General features: G+C 47.8%; 1 protein-coding gene across 1 annotated transcript in view; it reads right to left on the reverse strand.

Moving 5' to 3' along the window:
• Window positions 1-16,369, reverse strand: part of LOC144168037 (uncharacterized) — a 67,827-nt gene that overhangs the window by 30,145 nt on the left and 21,313 nt on the right. Inside the window, exon 4 of the mRNA XM_077697127.1 lies at window positions 8,469-8,618. Coding sequence (XP_077553253.1) covers window positions 8,469-8,618 — 150 coding nt within the window. The remainder of the gene's footprint in view (window positions 1-8,468; window positions 8,619-16,369) is intronic.

Genomic DNA, 16,369 nt, shown 5'->3' on the forward strand with positions numbered 1-16,369 from the left:
TTTATTCTACCGGTGTTTGGCCTCCTGCATAACGTCAACGCCACGCATCGTGGCAAGTGCAATGCCGGTCCCACGGCGCATGACCAAGAGAGGACCGACTTCCTCGGGCCGTACCATTTGGAAGGGTCGTCATGGACCCTGCTGCCCCGTCACTCGTCAACTACGCGCGCAGAACGACACGTGGTGAAGCTGCGGATGACGACACCCGTCTTCTCGGCTATAAAAGGAAACCCTGCTCAAGGCACGGTCACTGGGCACAGTGGCACCACGAACATGCGCACCGCTGCTAACCCGTTCCCGTTTATTATACAGGTGAGAAAACATTATGGAAAGAGCTTTTGCTCCAACGACCCATTTTTAGTGGTGCTGCCGTGCCCACAGCTTTCCTGTTCAGAGATTTGTTGCTTGCTATATGACGTTGCTTCGTTGTGCCGGAAGATACTCTTGCTAGGAGGGGATATTGAGACCAACCCTGGTCCAGACCTGGCTAAAATAGCGAGACAACTCAACGAAATCGCTACTTATAATAAAGAAATCAACGAAAAGCGGCTTGGATATATTGCAAGGAAACTTGATGCCTTAACAGTACTTGAAACCAAGGTCTCCTCATGCCAGGAACAGATTGCTTCCATGTCTACTACAATTCAAACCCTTGAGAACAGGTTAGATGACCTCGAGAATTGTAGCAGAAGGTCTAACCTTATTATTTACGGACTACCTGAAGCTGAGGACGAAAGTAGCGACACGTTGGAGCATATTGTAAAAGAAGAGATAGTCAAAGGCATTCTTGCTTTGGATCCAGTGGGTATAGATCGCATTCATAGGCTGGGAAGGCCATCACCCGGAAAAGTAAGGCCGGTAATTTTCAAGCTGCTGGATTCCAGGGACAAAGTTGCCATTTCGAAAAAAAGGAATCAAATTAAAAGGCACAAATTATTCGACAGGCGAGGATTTTTCAGAAAGACTGAGAGGGTTGAGAAGGAAGCTCTGGCAAAGTTGTAAGGCAAACCGCGATAATGGAGACAAAACCTCGCTCATCTTTGATAGATTATATATAAACAAAAAGGCCTATGTCCGGGATGACGAGAAAAACGACAAAGTTCCTGAAAAAAAAATAAAATCGACAAACTTCCTGCCCAAAAAAAAAACCAAATCGCAGAGTCAGGCCGCCCAAATACGCGAAGCCAAGGGCCATTACAGAGCTAATTGAGAGGCATGTCAGTGTCTCAGCTGTACGCTCCGCCGATGCACTCACTGCTAGGATCAGACCATCTTCCTCAAACATAAAAAATGTTGTGAATGAAAAACAACTAAGGCTACTGAATATAAATGCACGTAGTACCATTAATAAGATAGATTCACTGGGAATTAAATTATTGCAACATGACCCGCACATAGCCGTAATAACTGAAAGTTGGTTAAGAGGTGAAATTGGTGATGAAATTCCCCCCCCCCCCCCATTACAACGTATTTCGCAGAGACAGGGCCACCAGAGGAGGGGGCGTAGCCGTCCTAGTAAAGCTTCCATTAAAAGCTAAGATTCTTGCCAATATAAGCAATCTTGAATGTTTATGCTTACAGATTACGTGCTGCAGCCATAGCTTTCTTTTGTACGCGTGCTACAGGCCTCCAGATTCAGCTCCAGATTAGCTAATCACGTTGCCAGAACATATGTCCCTGTATCTTAATAAAAATTATTTTTGATAGGTGATTTCAAAATTCCCACCATCGACTGGGAAAGGTGTCAAACTTGTACACAGCCTAGCAAAAATGAGAATGCTATTTTTAACATCATGCTCACACACGACCTAATACAACTAGTTAAACAACCTACTCGTGTACAAGGACAGTCGAGCTCTATTTTAGACTTGGTGTTTGTGAATCGCGACTTTTCTGAGCATACCGTATTAATACATCAAGGGTTATCGGATCATAGCCTTGTCAGCGTATCTATTCCGCTCTTGAAATCTGTTTGTTATAAAAAACCGTCCGGTAAAACTTTTAAATATTATTCATGAGCAAACGATGCCTGCGTGTTTGAACATATGGAAGCGGCCTTAGTTGACTTCAGCGATGATGTCAATGACGTATGCGCTCTTTGGGATCGTTTTTTGGGAGTATGCCGCTACTGTATCACCAACTTTGTACCAAACAAACGTAAAAAAACGAACAAACGCACACCTTGAATGACGCGCAGTATCAACTATCTAAAGCGGGAAACTAAACGATTGAAAAAGAGGCACTCCCAGGGAAATGTGATCGAAAAGCTACAAAAAAGCCTGGAAAGTGAAGTGCAACAGTCCGAAGACTATTACTTTAAAACGTTAATGCCAAACTTTATTAAAAGTGACCCAACAAAGTTCTAGAGTTAACAAAACACCGATAATAAAAAGCCAGTGATGTCAATTTCTATCAAAGGGCGCATGGTTACAAATCGCAGTGACATCGCAGATCACTTCAACATTTATTTTCAGAGCGTGTTTGCAAATTCAGAAAGATGTGTGCCAGAAACGTTTTTGTTTGAACCGTGTGAAGCAAATTTCATTTCTTATTCTGGTTTAGTTTCAATGCTTTTAAACTTGAAAGCGCGAAAAAATGCTTCGGTCCTGATGACCTTCCGAATGTGTTTCTTCGGCGTTATGCCGAATGCATCGCCAAATTTCTTGTTCTAATACTCCAAGCGTCCTTGTTAACTGCAACACTACCACGTGACTGAAGGATAGCTAGAGTTATCCCTATCTTTAAAAAGGGGATCCATTAATTCTGGTTAACTACCGTCGTATATCTTTAACTTAACATGCTGTAAATTAATTGAACATATCACAGCCAACCGTATCATTGAATGCCTTGAAAGACACTCGATTCTAACAAGCTTCCAAAATGGTTTTAGGAAAGGCTATTCGACTGTGACTCAACTGGTCAGCGTCACACACGAGTTTGCAAAGGCCCTTGAGACACAATATTTCTTGATCTTAGCAAAGCATTCGACAAAGTTCCTCATGACAAATTCAAAAATTACAAAAATATAAATCTTCCGGAAATTTTGGTAGCGTGGGTGTCTAGGTATTTGATGAATAGAGAGCAGTATGTTTTGATTGATGGTCATGCCTCCAGCTATCTTCCCGTCACATCCGGAGCGCCTCAAGGTAGTGTTCTGGGGCCGTTGCTTTTTCTTTTATACATCAATGATATCGTCACTGTAGTTACACCCACCACTCATACCCGGCTGTTTGCAGATGACTGTATTTTATTCCGTAAAATCTCAAGCATGCAAGATCAAATAGAACTTAACAGAAACCTGGACAATATATACAGTTGGTGCAAGGAATGGGGCATGGTTGTCAACGCAGAGAAAACTTTCTCTCCGCATAACGCGTAAAAAATCTCCATTCGAATTTCAGTACACACTAGGATCGGGCGCGGTGAACCAAGTCAACAGCTTCAAATACCTAGGCGTAACGTTTACTAGTAATCTTTCCTGGAACCTACACATAGACAACATCTGATCCTCCGCTTTTCAAAAACTGTGTTTTTTGAGACACAAACTTCGTAATTCGCCTCCAAGTTTTAAACGTCTTTGCTACCATTCATACGTTAGACCAAAACTTGAGTATGCTGCTGTAGTATTGTTCCCGTATACCAAAAATAACATCGATAAATTGGAAAAGATTCAGAGGAAAGCTGTTACGCTCATTTTTTCAAAATTTCGTCGCACGAATTCGCCCTCTGAATTAATGATTGCCAATAACATTCCCAAGCTTCAGTTAGGAAGACAGAAATTTGGTCTCGATTTCCTCTGCTCACTTACTAACCATGAATTGGCTATCGACCTCTCCCTGTATGCATCCGCCCTGACTACAAGACACACGCGGCACCATCACCCTAGATCGCTAACACCATACCAAGTGCATACTGATACTTTCAAGTTTTCATTCTTCCCGCGTACCGTGGGTGAATGGAATTCTATTACTGAACCATACTCATTAGATACTGTATAGCCCCGTTTTTTTGTTATTGTTGTTGTTGCTTGTGTCTTGGATTGACCATGCAATGTCCGGCGTTTCATTTTTTGTCCATTTTGCTCTTTCTGTAATATTGTGCTACTCAAGTGCTCATGCTGCCGGGACTGCAGTATGTACTAAAGAAATAAATAAATAGATGTGACGCGTGACGCGAGGAAGATTGGGACATGGCGGACAGCGTGGAACTCACCTAGTGTGCGGCGAAACTGCCCGCGTTCGGACCCTACCAGTAAAGCTGTGGTTATTAGGGTACTTGGTGTTGTTCTCGTGAACAGCGACCTGCCCCAAGGTCAGAGTCCCTAATGTAGCACCTGGGTCTTTGGTACCGGGTTCCAAAAAACGACACGGAGTCCCCGGAGAGCCCACCTTTAGGGAGTACCTTCCCACACGCCCCATCCTCGCCCGGTCCAGCTCCGCACTAACTCAATCCCGTGCTGTCGGCCACTTTTTGTCATTCGCTCGTGCTGCCCGCATCCTCATTGGCCCCAGAACATGGTGCTGTGCATAGCCACCCCGTGAAATTGGCCACAGCCACTGTTTTCCGTTATGTGTATATTACCAGCTATAGTGGTCAGCTCGAAGGCTCGGACAGCTTCTTGGTTACATGTCCAGACTAATTTGCTGCTTTTCGTGATCAGGGTCAGTGATTGCTTCGGCAATGGAACGTATCTATGTGACTAGACCAGAACGTACACGAAAGCCCAGCCCCCCCCCCCCCTCCGTGCTGCGCACACATTATAACCTGGCATAGATTTGGTGTTTTACAACAGTCCCTTACTAGACAGTCAAACGTTAAATGGTCAGTTTCCAATTATCTGGCTCCTCGACAAGAGATGACCTTGAAGTAACGCTAAGCCAAGGTCCCTATTTCGAATAATGGCATGGTTGCTACAATGTTCGAGATATCTGCGTAAATTCTAACCGTATCGAGGACTAAACTTGTTTGGAATGGGAAGGCGCCCGTATCATTTTCGCGGGAGCCTGGACGGAAAACGAATACCTCCCTGCTTTGTTGCATGCACTCCGCCGCCAAGCGAAGGGTCCTGCCAAGTTTAGCCTGTCGTTTCGTTGACGAAGACTAATGCAGAATGATTTTGTCAGCCTTAACATCCTCACGCACGGCATCACCTTCCATGGCTAGAGAAAGCAAGTGAAGACATCGTTTCGTAGTTTACAATGGAGGTTCGTGTAAACAGAGGCGTTTGCGAGATGTTTCCATTCCTCACCCGCGGATTGTGGAATTCGGCTCTCTCTTGGCGCATCAAGCATTTATTCGCAACTAAAGGGCACAACTATGTCTTCAGTGACGGCCCTCTGATTGTTGTGCTGACTGCGGAGTTACAACTTCACTTTTTCAATTAGCAGTTTCGGGCTTCTGAATGTATGGGGAGTTCAGCCTAGGCGACTGTCGCTGGAATTAGCTTGAAAGCTACTCTTTTTCACCAACGTTTGCTGGCATCCTTTCTGGGAGAATTTGTGCCGAAGTTATCTTTATACTGGATAACAACTTACTGATTGCAGGAGAAGGTCCAACACTTATGCGTACAAACGGTGAAACCTCCAGTGCGATCATTTGCACTCTAGGTTCGGCTTCTTCACAGCCTCCTTCACTGCCTAGTTATATAGGCATGCTGCGGCGTTTCCAGTGTAAACACCGCTATTTAAGCATCTGGATGTGCTTATCTTCCGCACTACACGGTGTGTGCAGGTGCGCGTGTGTTATAGCGGGAGCGCAGGGCTGCACGTTTCTGGGTATATTAACTTTACAACGTGTCGAAAATGTAGACGACGACGATAGAAGCAGGCCACAAGAGTTGTGCTCACTTTTTCTAACATCAAATGCAAAATGCGCTCCCTTACTTTCATCATTTACCACATTTGTCGCCTACCTACGAAGGAATTATTAATGCAGTAATATGCTATATAAATGTGAGACGCACCTAAACAGGTTCTGTATTCATGTTGCATTGAACGTGCATGGTAGTAGCTGACTTTTCATCATTGAGAGTTTTAGGTTAGAGTAGTGCCGCCTACCCCACCAATGTCATGTCACGTGGCATGTGCGTGGTTTCTTTGGGTGCGGAGTACCTTAGGACCGCACAATGTCCATCCGCGTCCATGCTCATAGCATTTACAATCGCAAAAAATCACACAGGCACCCGCAGGATTCGAGCATGTGTCTGGTAGACCAGACAGTTACTGTCAGTCATCTTACCCATTGGGCTGCGACCGTGAGTTAGTACCCGAGAGTCAAACGGCTTATTCCCTCGCCTCTAACGGATCGGAGTACCTTAGGACCTCCCAATGTCCGTCTGCGTCCATCCGTACGCACACCACCATCAAGCGAAAAGCAAGCGGAATTAGATTTGAGTCGTGTGTTGCAGTTTCATTTAGGGAATATACAAGCTGCAACTCACGGCTTAAATCGAATAACGGTCGGGGCGCAAATAGGATGTCACTCGGGGCGCAACTTGGATGTAATTCCGAGTCCCCGTACTCCGCACCCTTGCCGTCATCCACGGAGTGGAGATGCTGTCATTTTATTTTTAATGGAGTCCAAAGGCATGACTGTGTGGTGTCAACAACCACTAAAGCCGTTGCACTCGGTCGCGGGTTCGATTCCCGGCCGCGGCGGCCGCTTTTCTGATGGAGGCGAAAAGCAAAAACGCCCGTGTGTACGAGATTTCGGCGCACGATAAAGATCCCCAGGTGGTCAAAATTAATCCGGAGCCCTCCACTACGGCGCGCCTCATCGCCTGCGTTGCGTCGGCGCGTTAAACCCCACAACCAATCAAAGCCGTTGCACTCAACGTAAAAGCAGTCGGAAGAGCAGAGAGGGATTAACCCGCCAGAGGGGCTGTGGTGCTGTTACCTGCTCATTTCTACACCTCTCAAGGTCTTACCATGCCTGTCTCTCTCCTCTCTTAATGAATGTAACAGAGATTTTGTCCAATGCAACTGAAATTTCCCGGCTTCGCCGGGCTAGCGCGCACTCTGCCTGCAACAGCACGAGCGGGAGCTCGGTCCTTTTTGTGCTTGCTTTCATCTCGCACGTGCCGGAGCCTTACTGTCGTTTTTGGTATTCCGCGGCCCTTTTTTTCCTCACAATCGTTACAGCCAATCCAAAGAGCTTTCCTACATAAATTGACGCGGGGGCTTCCAGTTAATTGCATGTATTTTGCCTTAAATGTAGCTGCAGCTTTCTTTCCGCTAAATAGTGGGGACATATATGACACGTTCCAGCAGTTCAGGCGTTTCGAACGGTTTTGGCTATATAAACTGCTTGTTCAAGTGTGCCGTTAACTCTTTCCCGGAACGCTGAATCGAGGGACAAGATGGTATCTTTTCGAAGCTTCTGTTTGGGTGCGTTACACCACGGGGCTCTGCTTTGGTCCGTGACTACGTGACAGCGAACGAGCCTGACAGCGATAGTGCGACAGCGACCGAGCTACGACGAAAAGCTGCGCCTCCGAAGTGCTCTGCAATTAAAGCACACCTTTTCTTGCCAAGCGCTTTCTTGCCCAGCACGTGTCTTTTATGCAGTTGAAAAGGTTTTCCCCTACAAAAAAGCCGGCCTGCCATTCTTCTGTAGCAGTTCAAGAAAAATCGTTTGGTCACCATGCTTTCTGGTACGCGTGAGGTACAAAATATGTTTGTTAGGTACGCATAATCGTCCAAAAAGTCAAGCTTTCGCGAGAGAGGGACCACGCGCAAAGGAAGTGTTTGCCGTAATCATGTGCCCGGAAAGAGAAACAGCAATGAGTGGCATGGTCAGAGCAGGGCTCTGAGAAAGCGCTATCCGGATGTAGGAAGCAGCTGATTCAAAAGGGAGGTACGCATCTTCGAACGTGCAATATGAACTACCTTGGCAGGTGAAGACTAAGACAGAGGCGAACAACATGCTCCCGGCGATGGTTAGCGAGCACAAATAGTTTAGGATGCTGCCTGCGGTGTCTGGCGAGAGAAAGGAGCTTAGGAGGATGTTGTCCAAAAGGCTGGTCAAGCATTGATGAGAGCCGCCATAAAGCTTCACAAAAAGTTCAGTATCAGATCAACAGGAGGCCCTAAGCGATGGCAAGCCAGCAGGTCAAGATCTGCACGGTTCTGTCGATAGGTTCGTAAAAGAGTCGCGGGCGCGCCAGCAACGATGAACAGAAAGCTGAACCGCAGATGAACATAAGGTCTAATTAGGGTTTTGCCTGTACGTGTTTAGAACGTTCAAAGCATTCCCTTAACGCGCGCGTGCGCCTGGGTGTGCGTGTGTGCGCTAGTCCTTGAGGGCATGTGCATGCCTGTGCGTGTTTGTGTTAGGAATTTACTGGTTCTACCACACATTTCAATAAAATAAATCAGTTCAATTAAGTATATCTCTGCGTCGATGGCCACAACCATCAATAGAGGATAAACCAATACTAATGCGTCCAGAGTAGAATGGCTCAGTCTAACCTTCATTCCGGAGCCGATCTCATTCGCTATTGCGGTGATACGCCTCATGAAGGGAATCGTCAGCGCCTGGTTGTAAATATTAATGGTATACAGTCGGTAATTTTTCACATCCTCGGCTGGCGGTTCCTCTGGAATTTGCCGGAGGAGTACCTGGAAAGGAAAAGAATCCTATGGGTCATGTGTATAGGGACTGAGTACTCTCCCCCTCGGATTGTTAGTGATATTGATGCACTTGAGCTCTGGCACACTTCTGTTAATGCTGCAGACATCAAATCTGCCTGCCCGTAGTTTATGCGCTGCAGTCCTCTTTGAAGCGCAATCCCGTACTAGTGACCTGAAGGACGTCAACTTATTTCCCAAGTTCCTGTCCAACTTGGCATAATTTTCAGGAAAGATTTTGCGGGCAAACAAACGAACTTTTGATTGATCTGTTTTGGAAAGCGTACCATTCTATTTAAAACAAATTCTGCTGCTGCGGACTGCCAGAGAGCCCGAGAGTTGCGGACGCCGACAGTCCGAGCCCCTAAAGGGTTTCGACCATAAAACCTGCGTGGCTGGAGGAGACGAAATATTAGCAGGATGGTGCTGTGTTCAAAGCCCGAGGGGCATTACGAATTGCCCGACAGGACATTAGATAGACACCAACAACACTCTTTCCAACAGCAGCAGTTTTGCTGTCCGTATCGCTCGATTATCCCCTAGCGCAAAGTGTGGTGTTTGAAGCATCACGTGATCTGTTCACGGAATCCACGATTACTGCGACCGGCCCATTACAACGAGAAAGCTAGATACCCCTGCTCCGGCCTCTGCTCCTACACGTTCGTCAGACGGTCTATCTGGGCTACTGGGTTACGGTTGAGAAACATTAATACGCGCACGAAAGAATGGGCAGAAAAATTTCCCCGCAATTTCCCCGAGGGGAAGAATGTGAAAGTGCGAATGCACGAGTTGAATTTGCGCGGTTCGGTAATGTTCGCGAAAGAGAGATCACACACACACACACACAACTACAAAGAAAGAAAGATGCATTTATTCACAGACACCTATTTGTGTTGTCGTTGTACTTGATTGCTAGAGCGGATCTCAGCTTTGAAATTTCGTGTCAGTACTCCTTTAAGCGGGTGCATTAGCCCTTCTCACGCCCGATTCCTGGCCAATCCCCCACGTGGGTATGTGCCATGCACAGACACCTAATTGTGTAGTCGTTGTACTTGATTGCTAGAGCGGATCTCAGCTTTGAAATTTCGTGTCAGTACTCCAGCCCTTCTCACGCCCGATTCCTGGCCAATCCCCCACGTGGGTATGTGCCATGTCAGCGGCCAGGCAGCGCGCGCCCATCTCCCCCCGTTGCCAAGGAAGACGAGGAGATTCCTGGCCAATCCCCCACGTGGGTATGTGCCATGTCAGCGGCCAGGCAGCGCGCGCCCATCTCCCCCCGTTGCCAAGGAAGGCGAGGAGCGCGCGCACCCGCAGCTGTTGCTATGTGGACGAACGGCGGTCGCCGGAATTCAGGGTCGCTTATAAAGTGCATTCGCACTTAAAAATTAGCGCTTGTCCGGCGTTCTTCCGTGCTGTTATCTCGTGCGCTCTATACATGTTCTAAGTAACGAGCATAACTTCCCGCAAGGGGTACCTTGTGTACTCAAGGTGTTTTAGTGAGTAGCGCCACCACGGTCCCAAGCTCGGCAGGGGTGCCTACTGCCGTAGGCACTTGGTGTCTTGCAACACCACGGAGCCGAGCACATGTGGGTTGGACCCACCCACGCCCCCGCTTGTGCGTGGCTTAGCCGTGTCCGGGGAAAAGGGAATCCTGGTGGCTGAGCCAAAGCCGGGGTTGTTTCGGACCTTCACGGACCCCCGGTAGAGGCAACACGCCATTTTGGCCCCTGCTTCTCGCAGACGGTGCCCCCGGTTTTACCCGCCCGGGGGGAACCAGCCAGTCGCCTTTTCCTGCCTCCCTCTCGGCTCTTTCACCTTCCTATCTTCTTTGCTGCCCCTGTCCTGTCATCTCTTCTTTTTCTCATTTCCACACTTTTCTAGGCAGTGAGGATTAACCCTGGGTAAGGAATCAACCTTGAAGACCTAAACAGGGTTATAGCAGCTATGTATGGCTAACGCGCATCTAGCGCGTTCCCAGGTTGGGCTCGGTGGTGGGCGGCCAGCATAGCTGCTGAACTAATTTCACTTGTTATGGTGACACGATTTTCTGCATCCCATGATCGTCCTCGAAAACGGGGGTGCAACGAAGCAGTACAGCAGTGTTTCTCACCGAAAATGTCAGAAAAGTTTGTAAAGTTCCAAGTAATGCACTGTGAAAAAGAAGGCATGCCAATAAGACGTCTGTCACCGTTCTTGGTAGCCAAAGTTCTAACGAATAAGCTAGGCGGCGGCTATAAAGTAAGCAAGTTGGGAAGCGGTGACCTTCTCTTAGAAGTACAAGACGTAGCTCAGTGTGCCAAGTTGACGAAAATAACCACTGTTGGTGACAATCCTGTAAGCATCACTCCCAACCGATCCATGAACACTACCAGAGGTGTTATCTCTGATGAAGACTTCCTGAACTTGTCTGAGCAAGCACTCCTGGAAGGGTTCGAGGGCCAGAATGTTGTGAATGTTAAACGAATCAAAATACATAGAGATGGGAAGGAAATTTCGACCAACCATGTAATCCTCACATTCTCGACCAGTGTACTGCCCGAGTCTGTCGAGGCAGGCTATGTTAAAATTCCTGTCCGTTTGTATATTGCCAACCCCCGACAGTGTTTTAAATTCCAAAGATTTGGCCATAGTTCATTGACCTGCCGAGGGAAGGCAGCATGTCCAAAGTGTAGCCTTCCCGACCACTCGTCCGACACCTGTGAGCTCTACTACACTGTCTAAACTGCAAGGGAGAGCGTGCCGCGTACACGTGCTTGTGCCCGCAATAAAAGAAAGAAAAAGAAATAATTGCTCTTGAGTATAAGGAAACACTACCTTTAGGCAAGCACGACAGAGACTGTTCCTGACACACGCTAGCTTTGCCGATGTAGCGCGATGGGGGGCGGTGCTAAACTCGGTTGGAGTTCCCCTTGGAACCCTCCCAGCGAGGCCCCAAGGGGCACCCCAAGCCCCCTCAGTGTCGGTGGCTAAGGGCACTGCACATGCCATAAAACACGCGTCAAGGGCTGCCCCAGCACCCCTTCATGCCAACGGTAGGCCCCTTGCTGGCACTGCAGTGCCAGTGCTTGCTGAGAGGCAGGCTGCCGCAACCAGCCAGCCTAGCCCGGCTGTCGAGGCTTCGCAGGAAGCCATGGACACAACGCCAAAGTCTCCGGCGCGCGGTACGCCGAGAGGGCTCGGCACGTCCCGTGACCGTTCAGAGTAAAAGCGTCTTATGGTCAGGGCTCCTGGGAAGGTACGTTGAGCCTGGGAGGGTGACAGCATGGCACTTCCTTAATCCTTGTTCAGCATAAGCTGATGGTAGCTGATAATGTAGTCCAATGGAACTGCAGAGGCCTCCTGAAAAACTTGGACGATATCTATGAATTGGTGTCACAACATGAAATAAGTATTATGTGTCTCCAGGAGACGCACTAGAGGATGAACCAAACAAACTTCTCAAAAGAACTAATCTGTATTTAAGAAAGACGGGGATGGATGCATGCACCCCTCTGGAGGAGTTGCGATTATCGTGCACAAATCAGTGCCATGCCAGTTCTTACCGCTACAGACCAGTTTAGAGGCAGTAGCCATACGAGCCATTAAACTTAATAAACTCCTAACAGTATGCTTATTGTACATACCTCCAGACCACGGGCTCTCCAGTATGGAGTTTGAAACATTAGTTGATCAGCTGCCAGAGCCGTATCTGCTAGTTGGGGATTGTAATGCTCACTACCCACTCTGGAGTTCTGCACGCACTGATGTTAGAGGACGCCTCTTTGAAAAGTTTCTGCTATCATCTGGAGCGTGCATACTTAACAAGAAAGACCCAACATATTATGACACAACACATGCCTTGTACTCTTGCACAAATCTCGCCATAGCCTCTCCGGGTTTGTTTCGAGCACTCCAGTGGAAGGTCATTAACAACCTGTTAACACTCCATGCCCAAAAAGTTCAAGGAGGAGGCCGCAGACTGGAAAAAAATTCAAAGAGCTCTATGAGTGTCACTATACACTTATGGACAACCTTGGTATTGATGAAGCTGCTGAGAATCTGACCACCCATATAATTGGAGCTGCGCTGAAGTCCATCCCCCAGACTTATTCTAGTAGGGTTACTAAGCCAAAACATTAGTGGAATGATGATTGCAGGCAGGCGCGCAAGGAACAGAATAAGGCATGGGGTGTCTTGCGTAGGTGCCCGACGACTGGAAACTTAGTACTTTTCAAGCGGGCAAAGGCCAATGGCAGACGGATACGGCGTATTGCGAAAAGAGAAATCTGGAATCATTTTGTGTCATCAATCACATCCTATACTGACACGCGGAAAGTATGGAGGAGAATCAAAGCCCTCCGAGGAAATAACACTCTTACGCACCTTTTGGTCAGCACAAGTAGAAACACTTTACAAGACCAAGCAAATGTCCTAGGCAAGCATTTTGAGTATATATCAAGCTCAGCTCACTATTCAAATAACTTCCTGAGACACAAGAATGCAGAGGAACGGAAGATCGTACGTGACAAACGGCAGTCTGAGGCAGGGTATATTAGCCCCTTCACTATGCAGGAGCTTAAAGTTGCGCTCACCACTTGTGGTAAATCATCACCAGGTCGCGACCGAATAACATATACCATGATTAAGCACCTGCACGAGGACACGCTAGAAGCGCTGTTACTGTTGTTTAACAAGATCTGGCGTGCAGGGTAGTTTCCAAAAGTGTGGAAAGAAGCTATTGTGGTGGCGATTCTGAAGGAGGGGAAAGATAAATCACTTGCAACTAGTGAGCGGTCGCTTTAACCAGTTGCTTATGCCATGTCCTAGAAAAAATGATTACCTGTCGCCTTATCTATCTTCCAGAGTACCATGGCATTATAGACAATCGCCAGGCGGGCTTTCGCTCTGGTAGATCCACAACAGACCACACAGTAGCTATTGAATCCTACATCAGGGATGCATTTGTTCATAAGCAGCATTGTTTATCAGTTTTCTTTGACCTCCAGAAAGCTTACGACACAGCCTCGCGTTACGGTATTCTTTGTGATCTGCGGCGCCTTGGAGTTTGTGGAAACATGCTAAACAGTTTCAAAGATTACCTTTCGGAGCGCACATTTCAGGTTAAGGTTGTAAACGTCCTCTCGAAGATGTTCGTCCAAGAAAATGGAGTGCCGCAGGGTGGCGTGCTTAGCTGCACCCTTTTTATTGTTAAGGTGAATTCCATAGGAACTGCACTGCCTCGCTCCATTTCCTACTCACTGTATGTTGATAATGTGCAAATTGCCTTTAAATCATGTAATATGTCCATTTGTGAGGGGCAAATCCAACTAGCTGTTAACAAACTTACGAAATGGGCGGATGAGAATGGCTTCTGTTTTAACCCAGAAAAAAGCAGGCGTGTGGCCTTCTCTAGGCAGCGTGATATCCGCCCGGATCCCACTATTTAACTGAAACACCCATAGCAGTAAAAAAGGAGCACAAGTTCCTTGGGGTTGTGCTTGATGATAAACTTTCGTTCATTGCACACCTCAAACGCCTTAGAGTAAATGTTTGGATACAGTCAGAATCCTGAAAGTCCTCTCACACCAGTCGTGGGGTACTGACACAAAGTGCCTATTGGCCTTATTAAATAGCCTTGTGAGGTCCCACACCGACTACGCGTGCCTTGTTTAATAATCTGCGGCGAGAACAGCACTAAAGATGTTAGACCCTGTCGACCATCTTGGCCTTCGTCTGGCTACCGGAGCTTTCCGAACAAGCCCTGTTTTAAGACTGTATGTGGAAGCAAATCGGTGGTCTCTTGAGACACAGTGGAAGTACACTGGGTTGAATTATGCTCTAAAAGTGACATCCTTGACCGCACACACGAACAGCACTCTAGGTAACCAGGCTATCACGCTTTTTGAAAAGCGACGTGCCATGGCTGAGCCATTTTTTTGTCGGTGAGGGCACTGGCCACAGGCCTGGGAATATCCTTCACTGACGCTCAGGAAACTAGCTTCGCTGACTTTGTCCCTCCATGGGATCTCTGCCCTATCTCTTGTGATCTCTCTTTTATGAAGATTGACAAAAGAACCGCTCCAAAGGAATTAATTATGCAGCATTTTTTGCTTTTGCAGAACAAGTACAGAGCATGTGAGTTCTACACAGATGCTTCCAAGTCAGCTGGTGCAGTATTAAGCGCTGCACATGGTCCAAACTTTTCCACGTCAAAGACTATGCCTAAAGCCACATCCATTATGACTGCTGGAACACACGGCCTTGTAATGGCTGTAGAATATATTCAGAACAATGTCCAAAAGTCAGTGATATTCACTGAATCTCAAAGTGCAGTGCAGGCTTTAGCGTGAGAAAAGTTACAAAAAAATAGACTTTAATCAATTGCTAAAACTGCTGTGCTCAGCCCACAAACAAAAACGTGAAATCACAGTCTTTTGGGTCCCAGGGCACTGCGGCAGAGCCGAAAATGAGCAAGCAGACAGGAATGCTGTACCTGTGCTCTTCGGAGTGAGCTAGATATTCCCGTACGCGGATCTTTAGGCGTCGGTACGAAAAAGGCTGCGCCACCAATGGCAGGAAGATTGGAATGGGCTAACAGCAAACAAATTGCACATGGTAAAACCGAAGTTAGGTAGATCTACCCCTGAGAAACGGGACAGGATCACAGAGGTTACTCTCTGTAGAGTGCGCATAGGCCATACTCAAGCTACACACATGCGTACCTATTGAAAGGACCAGAGCAGCCACGCTGCTTGAGGTGTGGAGGGTCGTTATCAGTCATTCACGTACTAGTAGAATGCAAACGGTAGCATTTCGGCTGGCGTACCCGCAAATTTTCCCGCCATTTTTTCGCGGGGCTACCTTGGTTTCCAGACCAGGACTTCCCACTGTTGATTAGCTCGCATCATACATTCGCGGGTACTACAGACGCATTGGGCCCGTAAAGGCCACGGATCTGTCAGCCCGCTCTGGTTACAAATACTTGCGCGCTCGCGCCGCGAACTGAGGCTCGAGCCCGGGTTCGTTTTTTTTTTTTTTTGCTTCGTTCCCACGGCAGGTACTACAAACGTATTAAGGCCCGTAAAGGCCGGGGATCGTTCAGTCTGCTCTGGTGGCTAACCACTGCGCGCTCGCGCCGCGGCTCGAGCCCGGGTTCAATCTGTGTTTTTTTTTTTCGCTTCCTTCCTAGGGGAGATACTACAAACGTATGGGGCCCGCAAGGGAAGGGCAGTCCTGGTGTGGCAACCATGGTAGCCCCGCGAAAAAATGGCGGAAAAATTTGCGGGTTCACCCGGCCCCGAGCCGCGGCGCGAGCGCGCAGGGGTTTGCAACCAGAGCGGACTGACAGATCCCCGGCCTTTACGGGCCTCAATACGTTTGTAGTACCTCCAGTGGGAACGAAGCCATAAAAAAAGAAAACGAACCCGGGCTCCAGCTCGAGTTCGCGGCGCGAGCGTGCAAGTGTTTGTAACCACAGCGGGCTGACAGATCCGTGGCCTTTACGGGCCCCAATACGTTTATAGTACCCGAGAATGTATGATGCGAGCTAATCAACTGTTGGCAGTCCTGGTCTGGCAAACAAGGTAGCCCCGCGAAAAAATGGCGGGAAAATTTGCGGGTACGCCAGCCGAAATGCTACCGTTTATAGTACCCGAGAATGTATGATGCGAGCTAATCAACTGTTGGCAGTCCTGGTCTGGCAAACAAGGTAGCCCCGCGAAAAAATGGCGGGAAAATTTGCGGGTACGCCAGCCGAAATGCTA

The sequence above is a fragment of the Haemaphysalis longicornis genome, unplaced genomic scaffold (genome assembly GCF_048455015.1).
Source record: "Haemaphysalis longicornis isolate Haplotype H1 unplaced genomic scaffold, Haemaphysalis longicornis Haplotype H1 scaffold_2, whole genome shotgun sequence".
Taxonomy (NCBI): Eukaryota; Metazoa; Arthropoda; class Arachnida; order Ixodida; family Ixodidae; genus Haemaphysalis; species Haemaphysalis longicornis.